This window comes from Trichophyton rubrum (assembly GCF_000151425.1).
Source record: "Trichophyton rubrum CBS 118892 genomic scaffold supercont2.2, whole genome shotgun sequence".
NCBI classification, from domain to species: domain Eukaryota; kingdom Fungi; phylum Ascomycota; class Eurotiomycetes; order Onygenales; family Arthrodermataceae; genus Trichophyton; species Trichophyton rubrum.
Window position 1 is genome coordinate 1,072,314 of NW_003456427.1, and position 26,253 is coordinate 1,098,566.

Genomic DNA, 26,253 nt, shown 5'->3' on the forward strand with positions numbered 1-26,253 from the left:
TCAGGGCTACTTCAGCTGTAGGGCAGATGGGCTTCTGAGTTGCCTGCTATGTCACGTCGCTCTTCAGGCTCTTAGGTGGTGACATAGAGACTCGCGAACGTCTCCTCTTGAGCTTGCGCGGAATGTTCGAATTTGGCGGACGTTACGTTGTAAAGGGGCAGCGCCGGTCTCTTCTATCTCTGGTACATCCTCGAGAAGCGACTTGCTATCAACACTCTCAGATATTGTGGTTTCCGTCGCGCTGGCAGCGTACTGTAGGGCCCTTCCAAGAGACTGTGGCTTTGCTTCACCTTTGGTAAGATGACTATCTGGGAGAACCCAGCTGGAGATATCTTGCCCCTTTTCAAAGTGTTCATTATAGATGTGATCGAATCGTTCAATCAAGGCAGCAAAACCCTCGGTAAATACGGGCACTAAAGCATTGCAAAAACCGCACCAAAATCGGAACTGGCAGTCACCTCCTATCCTATTTCCATTAAGACGTTGCAATATTTCATCTTCATTGTCGATCCCATGGACCTTAAGATGGAATTCGTACGAGCTCCTACGCTCAAACATTTTAGCGCAACTTCTTGAGGAGTCTGTAATATCTGGGTCACCACAGCGCCAGCGCTCAAGGTGGGAGTGGCGTGATGATTCATGGCGTTTCCAGTCGGCTTTGCTGCCAAATGTCTGGTAACAATCTTTGAATGTGCAACCGTAAGGCTTACGGTGCCGTTTCCTGTGCTTCCTGGAATTTTGACAACATCTTTAGTCTGACTGTTATAAGATTGTAGATAAGGGCTATTTCCCCACAATGATAAAAAGTATTGTAAAAACAGATAACTTACTTCAAGAGGGAAGGAATTTTGAAAGAAGCATTGCAGCCTGGCTCGGCACATGGATATTTCTCCTTTTCAACAACTGTTTGCGCGGTAGTCTAGACGATAACGTGATTAGCGAGATGGGGGGCTGGGTCGAATGGCTAAGAAAGATTGCGGAAAACTCTTACGGGTTGTTGAAAGTTCCGCTCAACTTCTCTCAGAGACCATTCCCTTTCACCGGAGTTCTCAATTTGAGGAAGATACGATGTCTGCTGGTTTGAACTGCGGGCAATTAGATTGTCAGCCAAGTTTATATATGAATCTCCAGGTGTGGTGCTCGGTCCATTGTAGTCCACAGGTTCTTGAATACCGGGTATGCTGAGGTCGCCACTACTTTTGCAAAAGTTGCTTATAATGCTTTCCATATCGTCTTCTAATCTTCTAGCCATATCAAGGTACTCCTCTTCCCCTAGAGCATCTTCTACTGGATTGTAGTCTGCGGGAGTAAGTTGTCGTAATAGATTCATATCAACACTGGCAGGATATTGCGGTTGAGGGTGAGTAGATTGGACGTGATCGTCAAATTGGACTGGAGACTGCAGAGTCTTCTCACGCGTTTCCATTGATCCCCTTTTGGTGTCAAAGAGCCACTTGTTGGATAAGACGATATGTTCGGCCACCTCATTTTCAGTAAGTCCGTGTGTTTTGACAAGATGTGTTCTGAAATTGTCCTTTCTTGTAAATATATGAGTGCTTTCAAGGCATGACTTCTTTTTTGTTGCAAAGCATTTGTACTGTGGAGTACGCTCGGATGGATGACGGCTTTCCTTGTGTCTTTTCAGGTCACTATTGGAGCCAAATGTCATAGTACAGCCGTAGAAGTCGCATGCATGCGGTTTTGTATGCTTTTGATGGATATGTTTTCTAAGAACGCCAGTAATATTAGTATTCCTGTGAGCTATATTACAAGACATGTATTTCCAACTTACTTTCGTTCTGATGGGCAGCGGCCCGTCCAGGGACAATCTTTCTCTGGACAAAAAACCTTGCGTTCCTTCCTCTTCCTTCTTGGCTTAGGTTGCGAGGCTGGCTCATTGAGGAGGGAGCTTGTCTCCGGTTGGGGATCAGGGGTATACTGCGAACCAGGGGTGAATCCTGGTTGAATAAGTTGATTGAACGATACCGTTTGAGGGCTCTGGGGTATGTTAGCCAAAGTTCCCTGGAACGAAGTATTGCCAGATATTCCTGAAATCCTGGACATATACCCTGAATCTGAAAGGGACCGGGTCCGAAGTTCGGTACCCCCAGTAGGGCCGGCATATGGAGTTGCCGTCTGCGGTGTAGGGAAGTGATACTGTTGACCATATACCTGTGACTGTTGCGCTATATCTGCGAACGTGATACCGTTACCAAGTGGTGGATTGCGTTGGCTTGAAAAGTAGTTTAGCGGACGGGTATCCGGGACACTGATAGGGGATATATTGGTGATATTGGGCTGGGGAGGGAAGATTGGAGACCCGGCCAGGGTCTGACCTTGCCCATAAAAAGGCTGCTGCACATCACCGGCAGGATGTTGTAAAGGAGTAGTGGGCTGTGTAGTTGGTTCAAGCCCGGGAATGGTGACAGATGAGGGATATGATAACTGAGGCTGCTGTACTGAACCATCATCTTGCCGGATCCCCTGAAGAAGGTCAATCCGGCTCACATTCAGGTTTCTGTCAGTCTCCTGGAACGTCTGCGTGGGTGAGGCAAACTCAGTGTGTGGGAGGAAAGGGCTTAGGAAGGATTGGTCGTTGCGGCCCATGGTCTGTTTAATTGCAATGAAAGAACAGAACTATAGGATCTGAATGTCTTGGTCGACTATGATCAAACTGAGCTTCGAGCAAAGGAAAGGAAAGAAAGAAAGAAAGAAAGGGAATATGCTATCCAAAGAGAGTGGAACTATATCTCGCATCACCGTTCGATGCTTTTGCAGACCCCGGGCGTCAGGGCGAAGACGAGTATGTCAAGCGAGTAAGCATACTCAGCATCGAGCAGGGTCATCAAATCTGCCAAAGAGATCCGGAGAGAAGAGAGACTGACACTCGACCACTATATGGGAGCTGAGGAAGGGATTATATGTGTGTATATATAGATAACTCGAGTCTCATATAATACTCTTCGGGATCCTCGATAACGGTCGATGATGAGGTTTGAGACGTCAAAGATCTCACCCACTTCTGCTCCCTTTTTGATAGGAGGAGAGAGACGAAGAGAAGTAGTACGGAGGACGCAAGGCTGCAGCAGCCAGGAGGGTCTCCTCTCTCTCTCACCTCCTGCCAGGGGGAAAGCAAGACGATGGGCAAATAGGGGGGGAGTCTTCCTTCGAGGAGAAGACGGTAGAGAGTAGTGAAGTCGCCCAACATCTTGCTGGGGGATTTTACAACCAGGAAAAAGCGACGCTCAAATAACTATCAGCTAGTTATTTCCACCGTCCTCAGCGGCGCCGGCAGCTCCCTGGCAAGGCATCCAGCATCCTCGAGACCGCAAAACCAATCAGGACGGCGTCGCTGCAGGCGAGAAAAGGCAGCGCATTTTGCGTCTGAGGCTGAGAGGGTGGCCTGGCCAATCAGAGCGCAGGAAAAAGAGATGCCGGAAGGCAGACTGCATAAAGACGAGCCTTTTCGTCAAAAGCAGCCAATGGTAAAAGGCAGTAAGGATAGTGGCCTTTTTCTATTGGCTGCTGGTGTAGATTTTTGATTCGCTGTTTATTTTTGATCAAGAGGCAGTGCAAAAGTGACAAAATGTAGATTCAATATCAAACAAACCCAGGGCAGCGAAGGGGGCTTAGCCAGGTAGCTTTGGCTGATTGAGTCTGCTGAAAGATAGGATAGGTAGAAAGCGGACACAAACGAACTGAAGCAAAGTATATTGAAACTTTTGTACACAGTACTCTAGAACTAAAAGGGAGCTAAATGGTGTTTATACACTTAGATGAGGAATGGGTGATTGATAATGAATGGAGTGAGAACCGAGAGGCTTGCTCTCGGGGCTCTGGAAGAATATGAGGCCCGCTCGCGTCTAAATATCTACAGAGGAAGCGAATCAGAGAGAAACCTGCTTTTGCTGCATCCGCTCACAGCTTCCACACGGAGAGAGGCCTGTTCCACCACATTGGCCGATTATTCCAGCCCCCAAATGACGGTCGACGGTTCCACCATGCTGGCGGATTCAGGCCGCCGGATGGCATCCACCACGACGGGCCTGAATTGCCAGGGTTTGTTTGATCTCCCGGATATGGTTGACCACCTGGATTTGGTTGACCACCTGGATTTGGCTCACCGCCTGGATTTACAGGTGGGCTTGGAGCTGGTTGTTCTGGAGGCGGGTTCTGACCTGGAGGTGGGTTCTGACTTGGGGGTTTGTTTTGACCTGGGGGTTTGTTCTGGCCTGGAGGTGGGTTCTGACTTGGAGGTGGGTTCTGACTTGGGGGTTTGTTCTGGCCTGGTTGTTCGTCCTGGCCTGGGGGTTTGTTCGGCTGGTTCTCACCCTGCTTTGGATCTTTGGTCCCGCTGGCTCCGTTGACAAGTAGCCTGTTGGTGGTGTTGGGCCCAGGATTCTTGACGGACGCAGATGCAGCTTTCTTGAAGAAGGCGCATGCAACCTTCAGATCAAAGCCGCCACCAGATATAGATACTTGGATAGCAGCCTGGCCAGCAACGTGAGGAGCAGACATGGAGGTGCCCGTCATCACACCGCTGCCGCCCCGGGGATGGTGGACAGGATTTGAGTGCCGGGGGCAAATACATCAACTGTAGCAGTCAGCACTTGTTACGAAAAGACCGGATAGTTCCTGTTTTTGCGCTTTACAGGGATGCAGAAGGGAGACCTGACTCACCTCTGGGCCCAAAGTTCGATGGACCTTGCCCAGTCCATCTGTAGTCGCTACCGTCCGAATTGCCAATAACACAGACCAGGCCAGCGCCACCGGGTGTGATTCTCCCCGCATCAGTCTATAGTTATCAGAAGTTAGTTGCCAGGTGATAAGCTACTCCTGCTAGTAAAAGGATATGACTCACGCCTTGGTTTCCAGCTGCTGCTGAGACAAAGATACCAGCCTTCTGGGCCTCCTCCAGTGCCGCATTTACTGCAGGTGAGTTATCACCACCAAGACTAAAGTTGATAATCGCTCTGCCGACAAAACCATTATTTTGGGCGTGATCTATAGTCCAATGGAGTCCAGCAATAAAAGCACTGTAAGGCCCTTGGCCGTTGCAATCCAGCACCTTGACGGCAATCATTGCTGTACGCTTTGCAACGCCAAAAGACACACTGCCAACGATACCTGCGCAGTGCGTTCCATGGTTCCAGCAATCGACATTGTTGTTGTCAATGAAGTTTGCACCCCAAGTTGCGCGTCCCTCAAACTCTGGGTGCATGACGTCGATGCCGGAATCAACAACATAGACGACTGCATTTCCACCAGCACCCTCATCGTAGGTGTAATCGGCGTTTCCTGGATTGCTGTTTGAAAGACGTCCAAGTCCCCAGTTTGGAGCATTCGACTGCGTGACCCAGCCCTGGGATGTACCTATTTGGTCTCGCTCGACGTGTGCAACCTATCGTAGGGACAGTTAGCCAACGGCCTTTTACGCAAGAGAATATACCGCAACGTGTCATACATGTTCATGTTTCATTATTTCTTCGATGGTGTCGCGGCTAAAGACTCCGCTGTATCCCCTAAAAGAGCCCGTAGCCCAGGAATGCCCAATGCCAGAAAATGAGACACCTCTTTTAGCCACGTCCCTTTTGTGAACGTCGCTGGCCCATCTTTTATGCAACTCAAAGTCATCATGGGAGATATCCCTTTTCAAAAGTACGATGTAGGAATCTTCAATATATTTCGCTGAAACATTGTTGGGTTTTATAAGCGGAGCAGCATTTACTGCAGAAAAAAAAGAGAGGACGGCGAGAACGCCTTTAAAAAAAAACATAGTTAAAAAGAGTGGACGAATTGCTTGAGCATAGCTGGGGGATTGGGCCATAAGCCAGCAGCGGGCACCCTTATATATGAAGACATGCCGCCCCGTCCACGCACGAACCAGTAATGTGGCATCGGACGACCCGAGACGTCTCTAGAATGAAGGGGTATCAGTTGGCGCCCATGCTCCGTACCTACGCCAGTAGGATCACCAGCGTTTGCGGTATGCAAGCGTTTCGCTGACCAGAGAGCGTTTCGACGAGGTATGGATGAACGGGACCGAAGCTTCAACCAAGCTTCTATCAAACTCTGTTGAGTTTAAGCTCAGGGGCCAACCGACATGGCCAATTCTCTCTGTGCGACTGCCTTCTGGAGACTATCAGACCTCACCACATACTCGTTGCCCCTGAGACTTCGAAGAGCTCCGAAGAATCGTCCATTATACTGGAGCAAATAGTTAATATTGGTATATAAGAGATGGCGGATAGCGATTCGGGATGTCGCCAAATTGCATTAGGACGTACGGAACCCTCAGATGAAAAGGGGAGATGCGAATGAGACGAGAGGGACCACAGCATACCATGGTTTAATTGATTCTTATCCAAGCCGGAGCTTAAACTCTATATGAAAGGCGTCGTGACGATCAACTCGGGAATCAAAGCCTGGGAGTTCCGCATTGATAATGGTGACTATTCAGGGATAACCCTTTGACGCTGCAAAACTCATATTCCCCGTGAGGTTTGTCGTAAAGAGATGTCAGCGTTCAGTTCCCCAGAGATGACGACTTAGCTATGTGCTTAGGCCATGTCTTCTGTAACCTGTGTGGAATTTATTTCTGCCCGTAAAGAAAAAAAAAAAAAGTAAGGGCCCAATGTATCTGGTTTCCGTTCGCCCGATGCGGGGGTTGTGAAGAAGTTGCTACCCCTATCCTATGGGTGGTGGCGGTAGCAACCACCAGCCATTGGCGGATTGCACGAGTCAAACTCCTTCTCCCTAGCCCTCCCCATGGTTATCGTCAACGAAACGATGGAGAATATATAGCTAAATCAATTGAGAACCAGTGATATTATATGAATGTTGGTACGTAAATTATCCAAAGCACATTCAGGGACATAGGGGTGAGCGGTTGCTGAGGTTATGACTTCCAAACAAGTCAGGCAAGACATCATTAGGAAAAGAAAAAAAGAATCAGAAATAGAAGCTTACAAAATGGGGTCAAAAGGCGAAAAGATTCAACATGTTATCAAGGAAACTCCCCAAAATTATCGAATACACCAAAATAAAAAAAGATCACTTCGCCAAAACGCCCTGGTTTGGCTTCAGCCACTAGCTCCCATGATTATATTGCGGATTTTGTATGAATCCAGAATTTACGGTGTTCATCATGGGGTGATAGGTCATCCCATTATCACCCATGCTGTATTCTAAGGCCTCCTGGCCCGTCGACGCATACATATAAGATCCATTATCGACCGGGGAAGCGAAGATTTGCTCCCCTTCGAACTTAGTGTCTAGGATTGGTGCATTGGAAGATATGCCACCCATATCGCCGTACATATCGTTGCCAGATATAGCAGGTTCTCCTTGTTCTGCAAGGGGCCGGAGCATGGGAAGTCCATTAATGGATTGTTGGTCCTGAGGTAGAGTAGAGAAGGCCGGAGGGTACGAGGCGGAATTGAGGTGGTTGGAGTATTGCTTATGAGTGTGACTCTGCGCTTGATGATAGTGTTGTTGGGCTTGCAGATACGGAGACATGGTGTATGAACGCCCAACTGAGTATTGCTGCTGCTTTAGGTTGGCTCGCGACAAGACTGCATATTCAAGGGTTTGCTGCTGGGGTGCTTCCCTCGGTACCGGCTCACGAGGGAGTCCAAATGCCTCAGTCAAGAGAGCATCGGTACCGTAGGTAATGGGCTTTGGTGCACGAGTGGTCTGCGTGCTCTCTACACTATGGTTCGCGTGGTTAGTTGGAGTCCACATGTTCCTCTGGGATTGTGGTGTAGTCGCTGCGTGGCCCAAAGACCCAATGGCACCTCCACTGGAGGTTTTATCGTTAACCAGTTCCAGCACGGGCATTGCGATTTGTTCCATATGTTTAGCCATATGGACTGTTAATTTCTTCCAACTATTGCATACATTTCCGCAGAACCGGCAGGCCTCGTCCGTCGGTTGCTTAGTCGTAACTTGGCGGCAAATCTCGACCAGCTTCCAAACCTGCTCTACAGCCTGGGCATGGGAAGTGGCTTCATGAGAGTTGCCGTTACCATCTTGTTGCTGACTTTTGCTCTTGATCTTTGTTGCTTTCACCTTTGGCTCAGGCATCTTATGCTCCCGAACAAGATGTTGGACGAAATTGTCTTTGCGGAAGCACGTATGGGAACAGTCTGGCATGTTGCATGTCCACCACTCTAGATGGCGATGTCGTTCGCTTTCGTGTCGCACCCAATCAGCTTTTCGCTTGAATGACTTTGGTTCCGTGCAGTCTGGAAAGGTGCAAGTGAAAGGTTGGACGTCCTCGTGAACATGTTTTGTCCAATCGGAAGGTTTCAAAAATTTTCTAACTTTGAAGCATAGGGAGCACTCAAACTCGGCAGGAAGACGCCTGACAGGTGGTAGAGGAACCCCCGGGGGGAATAAGGCGGGCGTGATAGCACCTTCACCGAAAGATGCCAAATCCTCGGGAGTAACCGCCGCTCCAGGAACTTGGAACTGAGCGTATGTAGCTTCGGGGTCTTTGGGGCTCGTTCTAGGTGGCAACATGACGGCTTCACCTCCTTGGGCAAAACAGTGCTTTCCCGCACTGCAGCTGTTCTTACTAACGTTTTGTGTGTGCTTTAATCTTAGTTCGACCAATCTCTTATATCGCCGGACTTGTTCTTGCCCAATTCTCTCGATTAATGCAGGCTGCAGTCGAGGGTTAAGCTGTCTGACGTGGGTTTTGAATCCTTCAAGTGTTGGCACAATGGGGTCAGATCGAACCGGGAACTCCATCGTGACTCCATTTTCGTTGCCCATATCATCATCGTCGTCGTCTCCTTCGAGATCATTTTCCTCAGGTTTATCGTGAGGAGATCTCGATTGAAGAGGGCTTGCACTGGTCCCCTTCCCTTGTTTCGGGGAGGCAAGAGTAGGAATAGGCGGTCCTCCATGAGTTCCTATAAGGTCAAGTAAACCTCCGGGGCTTTCACCTTTGGTGAGGTCACTTTTGCTTCGGCTGCGTCGTTTAATATGGCTCCAAGGAGTGTTTGAAGCTGTCACCGCGGGTGACGGAACACCAACACCTCCTCCACGCCCAACGGTAGCCATTTGTCCGGTCATTGCAAGTATAGCACCTCCTGTGTTATGTTTGTTGCCCTTATTAAAGCTGGACTTGCGCTGAGGTACAAGGGAGCTGGTGCTTTGTGCAGCGCCGTCAGAAGATGATGTAGGCGGTTGCTCTGGTGTTAGGCTTCGTTGACTAGAATCCAGCTGATGTTTTCTTTTCGAGCTACTATTGCTCCGTTTGGGCAAAAATCCTCTCGCGTGTTCAAGGAGGCTGTTTCTCCTTATAGGCTTGTCCTTTTTCTTCTCGCTAATTCGGATTGTGCTAAACCGACCGTTCGGGCCAATGATACTCTCAACGTCACATTCACTTGGACCGCGCGTTCCCCAGGTGGCAGCACGAGAAGCAGTGTCGGTACTATCAGCCCGTTTTAAGAAGCGCATAATAGCAGCATTGGATGTTGTAGGTTGGAACTTTGTGGTACCATCACGGGTATTCCTTATTGAATCCTGCCATGGTCGAGCGCGAAGAAATTGATTTGGCAGAGGCTCAAGTTCTGCATCAGGGATAGTAGTAGGAGCATTATATTCATCATCGTCCACAAGTTCGGGATGGACGCTGGCTGGGGGTGACTCTGGAACACTGGATGATGCAGCAGAGGAGTCATCTTCATCATCTTCCATGCCACTATCCTCATCAATAAGCACTCCAGGGCCGGGGATGGCAGAGTCGTCAAAATCTTGATAGGCAAACCTAGAACTGAAACCGTCTTGTGCGCCTAAGAAAGGGTCTCCAGCGCTCTTAGCCCGCCGTTTGTTTTTATCAGACTTGTTTTTGCGCCGGGACCGGAAGTTCCAAAGCTTATTGTCATCAACATCGCCATGTGCTTCGCTATGCGTTATCCATTGTGCAACCTCGGCGTTCCTCTCATCTCTCTCCCGTTGCGCGGCTAACTCCTTTAAACTTGGAACGTAAACATCCTCCCCTGCGGTGGGGTCCAATCCACCATGTCCAGTAGTTGGATTTCTGGACCAACTACCATCATCAAGCCGTGTTGCGGGAGGTGGAATCGAGAAAGGCTTTTTCTGGCTATTATGGTTATCGTTCTCCTCTTCATCTTCATCTTCATCGTCACTATCAAAGAAGGTTTCTCGGGTCTCCCTAGCAGGAGAGAGGCGTCCGCAATCCATTGTGGACTGCTTTGGTGCGTGGTTTAGTTGGTCGCCCGCTCTTGAAGGAGAATCGCCTCGGGTGAAGCTCGATACCTTCACAATAGGGCTGGCCTGGTGATCCATACTAGGCTGGATATTTGAAGGGTGCAACTTGTTCGTATTATTGGGGGTGATGAGTGTAGGGGGGTTATGGGACGAGATGGCAGTCATTCGCGACGGTTTATCACCCGTCATTGACTGGGGGGAAACGGCGGTTTGTTCGTTGGTTGAGTATTGCCCACGCTGATCAACCTGTGGGTTAATTATAGGACTTGGTGTATTTGTGGGTACAGGACTCAGGAGCTGCGAAGCTCCAGTCCCAGCTCCGACATATCTCTTCTGTGGTGTATAGTTATTTCCGTTCGGTGAATTCTTATCTATATCGTGAGGGTTGACCCAGAGCACGCTAGTATCATCCGCCACTTCTGCCTTCAAATGCGGGTCTGCAGAGGCAAAGAACGGAGCATCAAAGTCTGGCGAAGTCAAGCGTGTGAAGTCACTTAGACCGTGCTCAGTGTGTTCGGTAGAGCTCAGAAAATCTAGCTGAGAAGAGGGTGATGTGAGGTCACTGTGGTTTGTAGAAACTCCTGGTTGTTGATAATGGTTCGATGAATCAGAGAAATAGCCAGGAGTTGTCTATTTCGTTGTTAGCTAAAAAGAAGTTTGCCTCTACGTTTATTTTGATTGTACCTAGTAGGAAGAGGGTGTCGGTACCTGATGGAGTCCGGATAGTTCAGCGTCAGAGAGCTGGTTCAAGAACGGATCATCAAAGTTCTCCTCCCCTAGAACAGGTAGACCTCGATCTATACTGGATACCTGCTTGGAGGCTCCTGTCGACATTCTTTAGATACTTAGGCGTTATTCCCAAAGGAGGCCGAGTGAAAGGCCCCAGATGGTTGCTGTCCTGCGTCCGCTTGATTGCACTAGGCTCCTCGTTTGGTGTGATCGAGTGCTGCCTGGGCTAAGAGTCGATGGCGACGGTCACAGCCTTGTCAACCGATTCGCGAACGTTTACCGGTCCGTGTGAGCAAGCGCAACGAGATGGCAGAGGATGATACAATGCCTCAACAGCAGAATGGAAACATGGCCGAAAGAAGGAGGAATATGATGGAATGCGATGAATGGCCAAACGGCCTATTCCGTAGATACGAGGTGCTTTTTCGGGGAACCTCTCAAGCAAAAATTAAACAGCAGTAGCAGAAATATCGCTAATCGCGGCTACACCAACAAAAGGCCGGTAGAGAGCCGTCGAAAGGAATCCCGCTGCCAGAGTCTGTTAGAATGAAGCTGGATATGTTTGTCGCTGGAGGTACGAGAGCGAGAGAAGTTGGGTGCGAATCAAGGTTGGTACGGTACCGTGCACCGCAATAATAACAATAATGGGGAGGATAAATGGGACTTTCGAGAGAATCCAGTGGTTGAGGCGGGAATGGCACAGGCGACTCCACCTAATCTGATTGATCCAGCAGCCGCCTTCAACCAACAGAAACTTCGGGCCAATCGATCTCCTGTTTTCGTTTTTCTCCCTGTTCCGTACGGAGTACCTCCAGCCTCCTGGATGTATTGTTATGAGAATACGGGAGTTGGGCTGGTCGAGAGCGGTGCTGAGGTTATTGGCGAGCAGAGGGGAAGATATGCTCAATCCAACGGAGAGAATATCGGGCAGCGCTGGACTGGACCTCGTCAGGCGGGATTGCACGCAGACAGGCTCCCATGCGATTTGTCGGTCCTGCTCGTGTCCTGCTTGGCTGAAGCCTTTAGTTGCAAGCCATTGCGAGCTAATTATTAATCCTCCCCGTCGGTCCTCGCCCAGCAAATGCGAAGGAATGGCGCAGCACGCGGCTGATTCGGGGGAACGCCCAGTACGCTCTTTGGCCCTTTCATGCAGTCATAAATGACAGAGCAGCCCAGTCCATTATTCGCCTTGCCACCTTTCTTCTTCTTCTTCTCCGTCGTCCGCTGCCCAGATGCTATCTGCTTGCTGCACAACAAGAAAGCAGTTGGACGTTCGATGTTGGACGTCAAAATTAACAACAGGGGGAGGACGGGCCGTCACATGATCCGCAACCTTAACTAACCACCTCCGACTTAAATCTATAAAAAAAAAAAGAGGGGGGGGGGAGGGAGTAAGGGGGAATGAGAAGAGAGGCCGACCAAGATAGCATCCGTGTGTTTGCCTTAACGTTTGATGGTCTTTCGGAAGGGTACGGAGTATTTAGATCAGATGGAGGGTGGGAGGTCTCGCGTAAGTAAGGAGTGAAGGTCAAGGCGGGCCGGCAACTAAGCCTGTTCTCCCCGTCCACGCCCAAGGCAGATACAGGTAGATGAAGAGTGACCGATGGTGATTAACTGCGCCACAGGTGTGGGAAAGGGGCGAGAATGATACACTGAAAAGCAATCTGGTATATCTCTACGGAGTGGCTCATGATGAATAGCTAACTAGTTGATAGGAGAAATTAACCCATATGAATAAAAGATAAAGAAGTCAGTAAATCGTTATCTCGCCTTTCTAACTCCGTGGCCATAGCAAACCCTGTCGTCAATTGTACAATTACCAAGTGCCATACCGATGGACGTGCAATGCTATGCAGAGAAACAGAAACACCGTAAATGAACGCTCCAAAGATAAAGAAGAAATATCGTAACGTCAAACTTCAAATGGAAGATAGAAACGCGATCTGGAGATAAATTGAAAAAGAAACAAAGAATAGAAAATTTGAATACGAAATCATGAAACACATTGAAACATTTGACGCAATATGACATGATAGATGCCGATGATAGGGAAAAACCAGCTTCAGCCTTATTCCCACCTACCCTTGTTCTAGTCATCATGGCCAAAGGCCCTCTCCCTTGATCTTCTTGATCTGGGCGATCGGTTCCCAGTAGGGCTTTTCGGGGAAGGGCTCCTCCCGCTAGCGTTAGGCGGAGTGGCAGATGCGGCTCGCAGTCGCGCATCCTCTGCATCGTCAATCACTCCAACCGCCTCTGGCTTTTTCTTGAACATCTCAGCCCGTCTGGCCAAGACGGAGGGAGAGTCACTATATAAGATGACTCCTCGGAGGTATGTGCAGGGAGACGCCTTTTCATGGTCATCCTCAGTGAGGAAATCTTCATGCACAGCTCCTCGGAAGATACGAGGAAGCATTCGGAGAAGAGGACGGCGGAATTTCTTTGGCGTCAGCGGCGGCTCAGCTGTGCCTTCGCCCCCTGGCAATGGTGCATTGGACTCATAGTCGAACTCTTCCCATTCTTCATTTGCAGTCTGCTCGTCCTCAGCTGACGGCATAGTGGCTGTGATCAATTCTCGTTCCACGCGAGCCAATCGCCATGTCTCTGCTGCGAGCTTGACAATCTTTCGGACATTTGTCAACAAGGCGTCGAGATGCGTTGGGTCTGTGAAGTGGCGGATATGGTCAACAATCTCATCAACTATAACAGCCGCGACGACATTGATGGCCTGTTTGGCATCAGAAGTGGTGTATGCTGCCTTAAGTGTCTGCTGTCGCCAGAAAGCTTCGCGTCGAACGGATTTGCGGCGGATGTCGATAGAAAGCATCTGGAAAAAGGTGTCTGCCTTATCGTATCGTCTTCCCAGGGTGAACAGGAAAGGCTGGAATATCCTATAGGTCAGGGTCTTGGAAATGACGTGCTGCACATAGGCAGCACGGAGCTCTCGGGATGCTGGGGTATTGTCCAAAAATTGCGGGATATCAGATGGGATCTTGGCGAGGATATCCGGTGGTGGTTCAATAGGGAGGTAGGTGAAGTAAGTCTTGGATACCTCGACGATAAGCCGCGACAATTCGGCAAAGGACTCAATGCTAGATTGAGAAAAGAAGAATAAATTAGACCATGAACCCAAAAAGATGTTGATTATTGTGCAAACGAAATATTAAAAAAAAAGAATGAGTGTAAGATAAAACATGCGACGACTTTTGGTCTGGCCCACCTCATGCTACTGAAGCCTGCCATCTACATGAACGACATAAAAAGGGAATTCGTGGGCAAAGGCAATACAGTCATATCTCATATACACCGAAACGACTGACTTACAAGAACGAGTCTCCCTTCATCTTCATGTCTGTCGCTTCTCCAAGGCTATGTAGCGTTTTCTTCAACCTCTCACGGTCCTTGTTCAGGTTATTATGAGTCTGGCGCATCTCCTCTACTATGCTCTGGAGTCTCTCCTCCTTCGCCAGACCTTCTCGTTCGAGCACTTCCTTCTCTTCGTTGCTGAGTTTCAGTTCTTCAGCCTTCTCGCTAAGCTGGGCCTCGTAACCTTCGCGGGCCTTCTGCCAGGTCTCTTCTTGGTTGCGGTGTTCGAGGACCATGTTGGCCAAGCGCTCTTTGATTTCCCTGACATTGTTGGTTTGGATGTCCAACGCGTCTCTCAAGGCGGAGAGCTCCTCCTCATGATGACGCTTGGTCTCCTCGAGATCCTTTCGAGTAAGTTCAAGCTCGTTTTGTCTAGACTCGCACTCCAGCTGTTTGGCTTCAAGGTCGTTCTTCGTATTCGCCAACCCTTCTTTGAGGGCCTCGAGCTCCGAGAATTTCTCCGCAAGCTCAGCTTTCTTCTCATCCAGTTCTTCCTGGGTGATCTTGAGCTCTTCCACATTCGACTTGAGTGCCACCTCGTTGGCATCCAGTTCCTCCTGCTTCGCTGCCAGCTGGCCCAGAAGCTCATCCTCACGAGCCTTGAGATGCTCAGCAGCAATCCTGTCATCTTCATTCTTGATTTCCTGGAATAGGTCTTCTAGCCTTTCCTTCTGCTCAGCAAGCGCTTTCTCTTCTGACTTCTCAGCCTCCATTCTGAGTCTCACTACGTCACGTTCGTGTGCTTCGCGGGCTGCTTCGATCTCTTTCTGAATATGATCAACCTCGCTTTCCAGTTCATCGCGAGCACGAAGCAGCTCGTCCCTTGCCTTTTGAGTCTCAACTAATGTGTCCTCGGTGTTTCTATTTCTCTCTTGCAGATCGCTGAGTTCAACTCCAAGGGCTCCTATTTTACCCTTCAGCTTGGAGCACTCCTCTGCATGTTCGTTGGCAACCTTTCTCATCTGGTTCTGCAAGGCTTCGATATAGTACTCCTTGTGCAGGAGAGCCTGTTCATGCTGGGCCTCGATTTGCTTGTTTTCGGCCTCTCTGGCGGACAATTGACTCTGTGCCTCACGATAGCTGACAACAAGTTTGTTAAGGTCAGGGATAACATTTTGTATGCGATGTAGAAGATTAACCGTGTCGGCAAGGTCACGTTCACCGTTCAAGTGTGGCTTTCCATTCTCAGTAGGTTGAGACATGGACTCCCTAGCAGAGCGGTATTGGGATGTATTTCCAAAATAATAGTCGTATTGGCTTCTCGATGATCGACTAGCCCTCCTTCCTTGCTGCTGGCTGAAAGAAGTTGCATAGTTTGGCTGTGGGGAAGGGTGCATAACAGGTGAGTACTGAGGAGTAACCACATTTGCCGGTGTCTGTTCCATGACTGGACTGCTCGGGTAGTTGGGGTTTTGCTGATAAAGATGGGCGTATGGATAGGGATAGGCGAAGTGTGGTGCGGCTGCAGGTATAGGCTGCGGTTGGTGGGTATATTCGTAAGAAGGTCCCGGGGGAGAAGCAGATTTTGTCCTGGCTTCTGATACAGAAGGTGAAGGTAAAGGGACGTCGGATGGTGAATATGCTCCGTTTGATACAGCCCTAGTGGTGGGTGTTTTGGCAGACCCGTAAGCAGTTTGGTAGTCACTGTCAGTTACATCGTACTGAGATCGAGGTGAAGCAGATCGACCTTTATGTGAGGTATTGGTTGCGACTGGAGGAACTATTTCTTCAGCTTCTTGGAATTCATCCCCTGCAACCGTGCTCGTGCTTTTTCCTCCGGGCTTGCCTTGACTCCCTGAGGAGGAGAGCTTTGGGGATGGGAAGGCCTGGCTCAAGCTCAAGTTTGATGGTGTAGAAGTAATGGATCTCGGCAGCGGAGGAAGACTTTGGATGATCGAAGGAGGTTTAGATGGGTTTTTCGAGGGAGACGACTGGGCTTGAGAGGGAGCTGGAGACGGTGAAGGAGCTTTTTGAGCAATAGGAGCCTCTATGACAGTTTCTTGTTCTTCTTGCTCTTGTTCGTCCCAACCTCTTTCATCTTCTTTCACTGACTCAGTTGCTTGTTCGGGTTGTTTGTCTCCTTCCTGCTGAACCTCTTCTGGAAGCGGAACAGCATCTGAAACCACACTTTCTTCCAGCTTTGCCTCCTGTTCTGGTATTGCTTCCTCGAAGTTGTCTTCTTCAATCTGTGTCCCAGGTTCAGGCGCTGCTTCTTCGAACTTCTCTTCGACTTCCGGTGCGGCGTCCTGAGGCTTTGTTTCTTCGAGTGCCGCCTCTTCAGGGCTTGCTTCTTCTGTAGAAACAGCCTCTTCCGCGGGTTGGGGCTCGTCAGGTATTGTCTCCTCGGTCGTGCCTAGTTGACCATCCGCTTTTGTTTCTTCCTCGTCAAGCGGTTCTTCAGCCTTCGGTGCTTCATCGACCTTGAGATCGTCTTCAGCCTTAAGCTCTTCATCAAGCTTAGGTGGTTCCTCAACGATTGGTGCTTCTTCATTCGCTGCTACGTCCTCTACAGGAGATGTTTCCTCAGCGACAGGTGCATCTTCAACCTGAGCGGTCTCCTCTAGTGTTGGTGCTTCCGCAGCCAGAGGTGCCTCCTCAGTTGTTGGTGACTCTTCAACAGCCGGAGCTTCAACAACAGGCTCATCTTCAACCTTGGACTCTTCAGTCGCCACCTCCTCGACCTTAGCCTCCTCTTCAGGCTTGGGTTCTTCGGAAGTCGATTCAATTTCGACCTTCGGTTCTTCAGTCTTAGGTTCCTCTTCGACCTTAGGCTCTTCCTCAGCTGTTGGCTCTTCGAGTATTACCTCAGCCTCTGGTTTTGACTCTTCCTCAGGTTTTGAGTCTTCAACAGGCTGTGCAGCCTCATCAGACTTCGAGTCCTCCTCAGGATTCTGGAGTGGATCTTCGGTTTGTGACTGAGCTTGTTCTGATTCTACAGATGTGCTTTGGTCATCCTCGGGTTGCTGAGCTTGCTGTTCGGTCTGAACCTTCTCTTCCTCCTCTTCCTGTTTTTGTTTTTGCTGTTTTTTCGCAACCTTTCCCTTGCCACCCTTGGCCTTGGTCTCTTTGTCTTTGTTCTTTGCCCCCTTCTTAGCCATTGTTACCCAGCGCTATAACAACCAAATGAGGAGCCGGTTTCGTAGAGGCTTTGGGACTTTTGTTCTGGCTGTTCACCGAGACTCTGATATTCTCGTGGTAAGTGAAGAGCTTATAGGCGGGGAAAGCGTTTGGGAGGATTGCTTTCAGAGACAAGCAATTGTTTCCCTAATGCCTAATGGTATGCCGAGAGCAGACAGATTCGAAGGTGCTGGAAGTATAAAGGGTCCTGTGCAAAATATATGAAAGCCAAACTCCGGTGTCGGTCGTTAAGAAAAAATTCTTGAGTTGCAACGAGAATAATGTCGAGAGATGCGATAGATATTCCCAAGGATATAATTCGTAAAAAAATATAAAGAGAGGATATGGATATTAAGGGCTAAGAGAATAATAAAAGTACAGAAAATAGCAATGAAACAGGAACGCTGGTGTCGTGAAATGCAAAAATCAAAGCGTCGTGGATGCAAAGTGAGCGAGAATATTTCTGGGGGAGGAAATATTCCCAAGGGGAAATCGACCAGGTAATAACCTGCTCGAGGAGGGCACAGTCCCAGCAACTAATACTTCAGCGAACCGGTGACTCGAAGATATCGGCTGGGAAACAAGAGGGCAAGCCAAAATTTAGTGTGCGCAATGCATCGGATTGCACCCACGTCAAGGGTGATCCAGCAACAATTCACTCCGGATCCAGGATAAAGATGACGAGAAGCCAATGGCAGCGGTCCCCCTGGCAAAATTGGGCACCAAATATCACTATACAAAACCTATTTTTCTGTACGACTTCTGCCCACCGTAACTCACCGTGCATTAGTCGGGTAGCGATGTGGATGCAGGCGGTCGCAACCGCAGAGTCGTGAAATAGTAACAACAGTTGCGAGAAGCCCCGTTCAGAGTACTAGAAGGAATGCCAACACGACGAGAGCAGGCCATCCCTCTCTCTCGCTGGCCATTCAGCGTGCGGGAGTCAAGGGATGGATGCGTTTCAAGAGCAGTCGACTGCAGCAGCATCGAAGCCCAAACGACAACAAACCGTCTGTCGCCCTGCCAATTGTGCGTGCAGCAGCCCCATCTCGAACTCCCGCCTCGTTTTTTTCACGCCCACGATCGCCAATCAGGTCCGCGAGGCGACGACGAGAGACTCCTAGCCTCCGTCTTCCGCATCTTGCACCATATTCCTCGCCGTCTTCCCCAAGAAGGCTTCGTTCTTCCTCTGTACGGCGTAGGAAGCCTGTATTCCTGCTGTATCTTGCTGTATCTCTCGGTGCTTGTCTTGCTTTTTTGATGTTTGAAGTCGGAAAAAGAAGCAAAAAGAAAGTTTTCTGGTGTTGAGCTTAGTCATCATAAATAGTCACGTGTCACTATCTCAACCTCACCCGAGAGAAACGCAGCTCCAAGCAGCAAGAAGGACTTGGAACAGACGCATTTCCGCGACACCGTCGACCAGGCCTTGCTCTCGCCCCAATTGAAAGCGTCAGTCATGTTTCTTGCCAGGAGAGCTACCGCTCCGGCGAGGCGCGCCCTGGCTCAGCGCCAACCCCGCCGTTTCGACTCGCATTCCGCACACCACGAACCCGTCAACGAACACCTCGGAGTACGTCTTGCCCCCTTCCTCCATCGCCGGCCGGCATGATAACTATCTCGGCCCAAGGCGTAAGAGTACTCTAGGACATGTGGATCATGCTATATGTTGCTCCGGCAGCTTTGTGGCGGATGATTGTTTCAATTGGCCGGTTTTCTATGAACGTATACCGAGATACTTGCCACTACTGACACTTCATGCCTGATACCATAGCGCGGATTTTACATCGCGGTCGCCTCTATCCCCGTCGGTCTGGCACTCTACAAATACTCCACGTCTGATGCCAGCTCAAAGCCATGGTTGACCCGTGTCATCGAGACCTTCACTGCCAGTGAGGCTGTCCTGGAACGAAACAACGCTCTCCACACCCGGGCAATTGAAGAAGCAGCCGCAGACCGCCATCTGTTCCACAGTCAGAATCCTCCACTGACTATTGATATGTCTTTCCCCGAGTACGTTGCCTTGCATATCTTTACGGCTCTGCACGCCCATCTTCCGTCAAACATACATGCTGCGTTATAACGTCATTTACCCCGATTGAATTTCTCGGGCGATTATCTGCACGTCACTAACTGATCGCTTAACTCTGATGTCTCTAGGTTGTTCAATACTGGCTCTCCTATAAACATGTCCCCTGGCAGGTCGTCTGGGGACCTCTCCGCTGTTGTGGCTCACTACGAAAAGCGTCAAGCGGATATGGAAAAGGCGAGAGTAGGACGCATGAAGGACGGAAAGGTCCAGTCCCTGTACGAAGATGGAAGATATTTTTAGAATATATTATGTATTGTTTTCCCTCCTGATTTTAGATCCCAGGTATTTTCACCACCCTGAATGTGGTGACTATGACTCACTGTACATATGATAAAAACGTCAGTTTCTTATCTTTTATTTTTGAGTACTCGATGCGCCCGGTTGTATTCAAAATTTCATACCCGAGATTTTGGTTGTCCCATTGGTCATCTAGCAAAGACACGTACTTTGTATGTATGTACAGCAATACCCTGCACTTCCACATGCCAAAGGTGAGAAAAAGGAAACATAAAAGATATCATCGCGAATACTCTTTGAGGCCAGACACTCTTTTTTTTGAAAGCCCAAGGTGTGTCCTATATTTTTCCTTTTTCTTCGCCTTATTCTGTAGGCTATTCAAGCCAACCCATTACCCAGGGAGGATCTCCAAGACTGTCCTCATTACTCCAGCGTCGGAGATCGTTAACTTAGTTAACGCCTTAAATTCATCACTGCCTCCGACGTCCCTAAGAGTGCTTAGGAACTCATTAACCCCTCCGCCAACCCCGAAATACACTTTCTTCGCTGATATTAACGCTCGGACGGGAAGATGACCTTGAGCAATGCTTGGTCCTTCGCCCGAAAGCGCTTTACGCATCAACGACACAAGTGTTTCTGTAAATGGGAGTAGCGAAGGCGGAGAGTATATAGTTTCACTCGCCAGGATAAGTGTCCTGCGCCTCATTGTAGTCTGTTGGTGATCACTCATCGCCTCGTCTTCCATATTTTCCTGCCTGCCCAGACACAAGCCGACAAACTCAGGAGACCAACCCCCAGATATAAATGAAAGTGTGATATTATGATCCGATAAGTCCCGAACAAAGCTTTCTAGAAGGCTTTGATCGATTTCTAGCGAAGGATCAACAGCAGGATCAGTCTGGATATTATTATTTTCTTCTGGCGAACTTCGGCGAGTTATATACCAGGTTAGTAGCAGGTTCGGGAAAGTAGCTAACTTCAGGACTGTAGCATTATAATCAGCAAGTACAAAGCGCACTTTGCGACGTCTCGCCTCTCCATGTTTTAAGAAGCATCGAAATAACGATAGAGAAGGGATGGCAGTGCCAGCTCCAAGCTATTGATATTAGCCTTAAGAACATTTGTAATAGGGTCTTGCACGGGGGATCTTGCAAAGTAAGCTTCACTTCCTCACCTCTATGATGGTAATCTCACCCCCGCTATCTAAGTATGCAAACCCTTCTTGGCTGTGAGATGCGAGAGCTGCCAAGTCCAAAGCACATTCCCATGTTTTGAATCCTCCTTCATATACAGTAGGTTTAATGTCGTCTTTCTGTAAACCAACCAGTAAATCTTCGCCCTCGTTCAGCATATCTCGTTCAGCCATTAGTTGAACGCGGATATCCATTAGTTCTCGGCGAGCAACTAGAAACGGATCTTCTGATTCTGAACCTATCAGCTGCGTATTAAATTCCAGTTGAGACGGGAGAGAAGCGAGCTATAAAGAATTAGTAAGAAATTAAGCAAAACGGTGATATAATTGTATAGAGTGGTAAAAGATGCTTAAGTGGGACAAGGTATCATGACAGTACTTTACACTGTCTATTGTCCCTTTCCAATCTCCTATTACCATGTTATATTTTAATAATTGAACATCGGGATTTGATACTAACCATATCCTCAAGGCTAAGCATCTCTGCTTTGTCAAATATCAAATCATTTTTATTTCCTTGCACACTTGGTGCCTTTTGGTCCGTATCAGAGACACCTTCCAAGTCTTCTATATCGTCACCTCCAAAACCAAAGGCAAAGGTCGATGCCATCTTGCAGCTAATTTTTGCACTAGGCCTCCATCAGCTTCAAAAAGGTTCCAGTCCATGAGCAATGCTGCTATGCACAGCTTCTTCTCAATTCCTTGGTGATAGATTATTCCGTAATTCATTTCAAAACTTGAGCTAGATCAGATTTAGATAAGTATTTCGCCGCTTTAAGAAGATTATGCTGACTCATTCAAAAATCTTTGGCTATAAAGTGATGCCGCTATAAGATTTGACCATTCAAGCAACTGTAGCAGATGGTGGTTCATTAAGCATATCACTGACTTAAGGTCTTGAGTGCGAGGAGACAGTTCAGGTAGTTGGCTAACCGAACGACCCTCTATAGAAGTTCGAATCTTCAAAAGGCCAAGATTCCGATAATTATGTAACGCGCTAATTGTAATTACTAATAAACTTCCCGAAACTTTAATGTTATCACAACCTTCGGAGTGGTTTCCTTTATTTTTGGCAGGTTTGTCCAGCCAAACATATGACTTGAGTCCATCATTTGGGCCATACTGATATCGTACGAGTGCGACCAGCTTGTATCATAACCTTTCATAATTCCCGCGTGCTCAGTCAAGCTGCTTTTGTTGTGTGATCCTTGCCAAAACCATAAAAACAAATATCCAAGGAAAATCTGAATACCAATGATGTGTCAGCTAGGGATAACCTGGGTCAACAACCCATGAGACGAACTGGGAGACCCAAGAACCAAAATACTGGCTATAACCTTGATACTAATATTTCTGTGCCAGTTTTCCTGGATGTAACAACGGAAGTCTGGTATCAGTTATATCAAATACGACAGCTGGGCCAGCAACTTCGATATCACTAATCCTTAGGAAACTCTAGGATAACCTGGACTACGCATCGACCAACACCCACGGAGAGCACATATGATCATTGTCCCAAGAGGTGACATCCATTTGCTCTAAAATTCGATCAAGAGTTCTTTTGATCGCAAGCTCGGCGGTAGTATTACCCGGCCACTCTCTGCAATCTACGTCTTTTTCTTGGTTGGTACAATGTTGTCCGCAACGTGAAGACACCGTTAGGAAGAGCATTATATGGCGTTTGGAATTTGGACACAATGCTGGGATATCTGCAGTCATGGCTGGCAGGCGAAGCTAATGAAAGCAAGTTTTGTGAAGTCAACATGAACGGTGAGATAAACGGGACGAGGCTTACAGAAATATGTGATATTGCTATCAATCGTGACTATGACCGGTCTTCATAGCTGGGTAGTCGTTGCAGGTACGTCCGATGAGTTTGATAGCAACCAAGTATATAAGTTTTTAAAGGATTTGGGGCAGAGATAAAACTTCGATAACGCAGTTAGCGATTTTTAAGAATCATGGGTTTAAGAGCTAACAACAAAGCACAGCTTTAAAGTACAGCAGCGTCAAGTACTCGGCACTCTAGGCTGTGGCCTTTGCTATTATCTCCAGAATCGTCTGTTCGAAAGGGTGTCGGCACCAGAAGAGCCATGAAATTGCTCCCATAAACCTGCCAGGGCTTTACTGAATGCAAAATATGTTCAGATAAAAAGTTATCATGTAATATGCATGGAACTCAGACAGTGCAGCCCGGGATTTGGATTGAAAGTTGCAAAGAGTGATCTTGCAGTATCAGCCATTCGACTACACTCGGGTCAAACAACACTAATTTCCGCGGAGGGCATGAAGCACAAAGAAGGTAAAGATACGCTGAAGAATAATAATTCTTCTGACAGCACAATAATACTGCCTCTAAGCCACAAAGAACGGCTGCGTCGAACGGGATTTGCAGCCTTGCATGTGTGCAGGGAGGTTCTCCGTATTGATACGGGGTTATGGCCCTAAACGGCGGACTTGACAGGGTATGAAAGATTTCTCGGGACAAGCAACAGACCAAACCGATTGGTAAGAGAAACCACACGAGGTCTTGGTGGTGATATCCTTTGCTGATATCCCTACATCCCACATCGGTACCGTGGTCATCGCTTGGACATCAACCTGACTTGAGCAGTCATCTCCGTGTCTACAGTACTTGATCACGATGACAGGTATCATCCTCTCAAATCGCTGACAACGTCATGCCAGTAAGCACTCCATCCATGGTTGGTATGTACATTGACAAAGTATGAAACCTGCTAGGCTCCTACTGCAGGAAAAACATCCCTACGAATCGCGGCGCTAAAACATGCCCACAGCGAATATTTTCACTTTTCGTGCCTCTCAGTGATCTTATCCCGCAAGTCATGCCATCAGACAGAGGTATCACATCTCCAGTATCACATCCAGCAAATAGTCAGAAGCCGGTTCGAGAATGTTTCGTCTTCAGGGGCGCTGAGCTTGGCAGCTGATCTCATCCCCATCTCGATCTGCGGCTCCAACGAAGGACTGCCAAACAGATAACTACTAAGACCAAGGCCGTTTATCCGTCCCTCCTCCACGGCCGAAACTGCAAGTCTGCCACGTCTGAGCTTGTACAAGGCTATGCTTGCAATCTTGCACGGGTTCTCCTTATATTGGTTTTTTTTTTTTTTTTTTTTTTTCTTGCTCGACCGACAAAACAAGCATGTTATGGGGTTACATCCCGTTTCTGCCCTGCTTGCCTCTCCCCATGTGGGGAACAGATTCAACAGACCTTGTCCCAGCTGAACGGGTGTCATCTCGCATCCATCATGCAAAGTTACATGTCTATCTCACTTTGATGGCTTGTAGTTATATTTATACCATGCAAAGTAGCGGTTACCCCACGATCTGGTGCGGTAGCTATGGCACTGGAATGCATTCCCTGGCTATAATCGGCCTTGCCTTCCGAGATATACGATTCTCCAGGATACATGGGCATCAATTACCTGGGTTTTTGATCTCATATTCGTCCTTCATGAAAGCTGATCAGCATGTGTCAATGGGCACGGAGACGCTCTTGGCCGGAAACATGCGGCGCGACGCCCCCTTGCGACAGAGGCCTTGCCTGATGCCTGTGAATGGAGAGGCTTGATCAAACGGTCATACAAGCATCCCCCCAGCAGCAGAAAAGCGGAGGAGAACCAAGCATCTAGAAAACGTCAGCATTGGATGTATCGAGCGAGAGAGATATCAACTTATATAAACCCCAAGAGTGTTTCCTCTGGAACATAACACTGAACCCTCTCTTATTGAAAGGGCACAAGATCTTCTTAGCCCAGTTTCTTTTTGAGGTTCTCTTGATATCCCCAGAATGCACGGTCTTCTCCTCGCCGCTGCCGGGCTTCTTAGCCTACCGCTCCATGTTGTCGCGCATCCTCAGCCAAGCACAAGCCTCGCTGGCCGAGGCGTAGACTTGGATGCCTACCGCATGGCTGACAGGTCCAGCTACATGAGTTCAGATGACATGAAGCTCAAACAACCCGCCATTGCCTCTCTCAGCGGTGGTAACTATGTTGACACCGCTACAGAGGTTGTTAAGCGTATGATGCCTGGCATGACCTTCCGTATGGCTGATGATCACTATGTTGGCGAGTCCGGAATCAGTCATTTATACTTCCGCCAGACGATGCACGGCATGGATATCGATAACGCTGACTTCAACGTCAATGTAAGTTTAACCAAGCACTGCATGTATTTACTTCAAACCAATGCGGCTCATCAGCCAAAAATAGATTGGCAAAGACGGAAAAGTCCTTTCCTTTGGACACTCCTTCTACACCGGCCCTGCTCCTGATAGGGCACCGGTTGAGAAGCGAGACTTCTCTGGTCCTATGCGGGCCTTCCATGGTGCTTGCAAGGCCCTTAACCTTCCTATAAACGCCGATAAAGCGACAATCCAGACTATGAATGAGCATGAAGTGATGTTCGTGGGGACTTCGGGAGCCATGTCCGATCCACAGGGCAAGCTATGCTATATGGCGAAAGAGGATGGAACCCTGGCCCTTACCTGGAGGGTGGAGACTGACATGGGCGATAACTGGCTTCTATCCTACGTTGATGCTAAAGAAACAGACAAAGTCCACAATGTTGTCGACTATGTCTCCCATGCAACTTACCAAGTCTAGTATGCTTCTCCTCTGTCTTTTCAACCGCTAGTGGTCTGGATTGTGACGTCCCAACCCTCCAATGCAAAAACATAGAAGCTAACCTGTATACACTCTAATAGCCGATGGCCTATCCCTGATCCCACCGAAGGCAAGCGGGAGATCGTTGAGAACCCCTGGAACCTCAAAACCTCGCCGTTCACATGGATTAGCGATGGGAAGACCAACTACACCACAACTAGGGGCAACAACGCTATTGCACAAGCCAACTTCGATGGTGGAGAGGATTACCTCAACAACTACCGGCCGAATAGCAAGAATCTCAAATTTGAGTACCCTTATGCGCCTAATATGAGCCCACCAAAGTCATATATCGATGCATCAGTTACACAGCTATTCTACTCTGCCAATATAGTACACGATCTGTACTATATGCTCGGATTTACGGAGAAAGCTGGCAACTTCCAAGTTAACAACCATGGCCAGGGTGGTAAAGGCAATGATTTTGTCATTCTCAATGCTCAGGATGGCTCTGGCACTAACAATGCCAATTTTGCTACCCCTCCCGATGGCAAGCCTGGGCGTATGAGAGTGTATATCTGGACCAAGGCCAAGCCAGCTCGCGACTCCTCTTTCGAAGCCGGCACCGTTATTCACGCTGTAGCCGACACCTATGT

The 26,253-nt window shown here is 48.6% G+C and overlaps 8 protein-coding genes across 8 annotated transcripts; 3 read left to right on the top strand and 5 right to left on the bottom strand.

Moving 5' to 3' along the window:
* Positions 1-20: 20 nt before the first annotated feature.
* TERG_01956 (uncharacterized protein) lies at positions 21-3,147 on the bottom strand. The gene is made up of 4 exons (XM_003237187.2): positions 1,793-3,147; positions 992-1,727; positions 831-919; positions 21-730 (listed from the first exon to the last, which is right to left on the bottom strand). Exons 1-4 carry the CDS (start codon positions 2,605-2,607, stop codon positions 64-66), a joined length of 2,307 nt encoding a protein of 768 aa, XP_003237235.1. The 5' UTR covers positions 2,608-3,147; the 3' UTR covers positions 21-63.
* Positions 3,148-3,461: 314 nt separating this feature from the next.
* Positions 3,462-4,482, top strand: TERG_11782 (uncharacterized protein). The gene is made up of 2 exons (XM_047750843.1): positions 3,462-4,184; positions 4,257-4,482. Exons 1-2 carry the CDS (start codon positions 3,798-3,800, stop codon positions 4,365-4,367), a joined length of 498 nt encoding a protein of 165 aa, XP_047605541.1. The 5' UTR covers positions 3,462-3,797; the 3' UTR covers positions 4,368-4,482.
* Positions 4,483-4,648: 166 nt separating this feature from the next.
* On the bottom strand, positions 4,649-6,602 carry TERG_01957 (uncharacterized protein; the record flags this gene model as incomplete). The annotated part of the gene is made up of 3 exons (XM_003237188.2): positions 5,465-6,602; positions 4,862-5,401; positions 4,649-4,795 (listed from the first exon to the last, which is right to left on the bottom strand). Exons 1-3 carry the CDS (start codon positions 5,825-5,827, stop codon positions 4,649-4,651), a joined length of 1,050 nt encoding a protein of 349 aa, XP_003237236.2. The 5' UTR covers positions 5,828-6,602.
* Positions 6,603-6,713: 111 nt separating this feature from the next.
* On the bottom strand, positions 6,714-11,076 carry TERG_01958 (uncharacterized protein; the record flags this gene model as incomplete). The annotated part of the gene is made up of 2 exons (XM_003237189.2): positions 6,714-10,872; positions 10,951-11,076. The coding sequence occupies 2 exons, from the start codon at positions 11,074-11,076 to the stop codon at positions 7,090-7,092; spliced, it is 3,909 nt and encodes a 1,302-aa protein (XP_003237237.1). The 3' UTR covers positions 6,714-7,089.
* A 1,331-nt stretch (positions 11,077-12,407) lies between these two features.
* On the bottom strand, positions 12,408-17,432 carry TERG_01959 (uncharacterized protein; the record flags this gene model as incomplete). The annotated part of the gene is made up of 2 exons (XM_003237190.2): positions 12,408-14,060; positions 14,293-17,432. The coding sequence occupies 2 exons, from the start codon at positions 17,430-17,432 to the stop codon at positions 13,061-13,063; spliced, it is 4,140 nt and encodes a 1,379-aa protein (XP_003237238.1). The 3' UTR covers positions 12,408-13,060.
* A 1,475-nt stretch (positions 17,433-18,907) lies between these two features.
* TERG_08711 (uncharacterized protein) lies at positions 18,908-19,780 on the top strand (the record flags this gene model as incomplete). Its single annotated transcript, XM_003237191.2, has 3 exons — positions 18,908-19,021; positions 19,223-19,461; positions 19,609-19,780. 3 exons carry the CDS (start codon positions 18,908-18,910, stop codon positions 19,778-19,780), a joined length of 525 nt encoding a protein of 174 aa, XP_003237239.2.
* A 140-nt stretch (positions 19,781-19,920) lies between these two features.
* Positions 19,921-24,112, bottom strand: TERG_01962 (uncharacterized protein). The gene is made up of 2 exons (XM_047747835.1): positions 20,952-24,112; positions 19,921-20,873 (listed from the first exon to the last, which is right to left on the bottom strand). Exons 1-2 carry the CDS (start codon positions 21,162-21,164, stop codon positions 20,169-20,171), a joined length of 918 nt encoding a protein of 305 aa, XP_047603800.1. The 5' UTR covers positions 21,165-24,112; the 3' UTR covers positions 19,921-20,168.
* Positions 24,113-24,138: 26 nt separating this feature from the next.
* Positions 24,139-26,219, top strand: TERG_11783 (extracellular metalloproteinase 5). The gene has a single exon (XM_047750844.1). The coding sequence runs from the start codon at positions 24,784-24,786 to the stop codon at positions 25,264-25,266; it is 483 nt and encodes a 160-aa protein (XP_047605542.1). The 5' UTR covers positions 24,139-24,783; the 3' UTR covers positions 25,267-26,219.
* Positions 26,220-26,253: the final 34 nt, after the last annotated feature.

Bases quoted from the DNA above. Each gene is read 5' to 3' on its own strand.
- TERG_01956 (XM_003237187.2), bottom strand. From the start codon at position 2,607: ATGGGCCGCAACGACCAATCCTTCCTAAGCCCTTTCCTCCCACACACT. The intron at 1,728-1,792 runs GTAAGTTGGAAA...TGGCGTTCTTAG, and splicing joins CGCTGCCCATCAGAACGAAA to AAAACATATCCATCAAAAGC. The intron at 731-830 runs GTAAGTTATCTG...TCAAAATTCCAG, and splicing joins AAAATTCCTTCCCTCTTGAA to GAAGCACAGGAAACGGCACC.
- TERG_11782 (XM_047750843.1), top strand. From the start codon at position 3,798: ATGAATGGAGTGAGAACCGAGAGGCTTGCTCTCGGGGCTCTGGAAGAA. The intron at 4,185-4,256 runs GTGGGTTCTGAC...TCTGACTTGGAG, and splicing joins AGGCGGGTTCTGACCTGGAG to GTGGGTTCTGACTTGGGGGT.
- TERG_01962 (XM_047747835.1), bottom strand. From the start codon at position 21,164: ATGGATATCCGCGTTCAACTAATGGCTGAACGAGATATGCTGAACGAG. The intron at 20,874-20,951 runs GTGAGGAAGTGA...TAATATCAATAG, and splicing joins GTGAGATTACCATCATAGAG to CTTGGAGCTGGCACTGCCAT.
- TERG_11783 (XM_047750844.1), top strand. From the start codon at position 24,784: ATGCACGGTCTTCTCCTCGCCGCTGCCGGGCTTCTTAGCCTACCGCTC.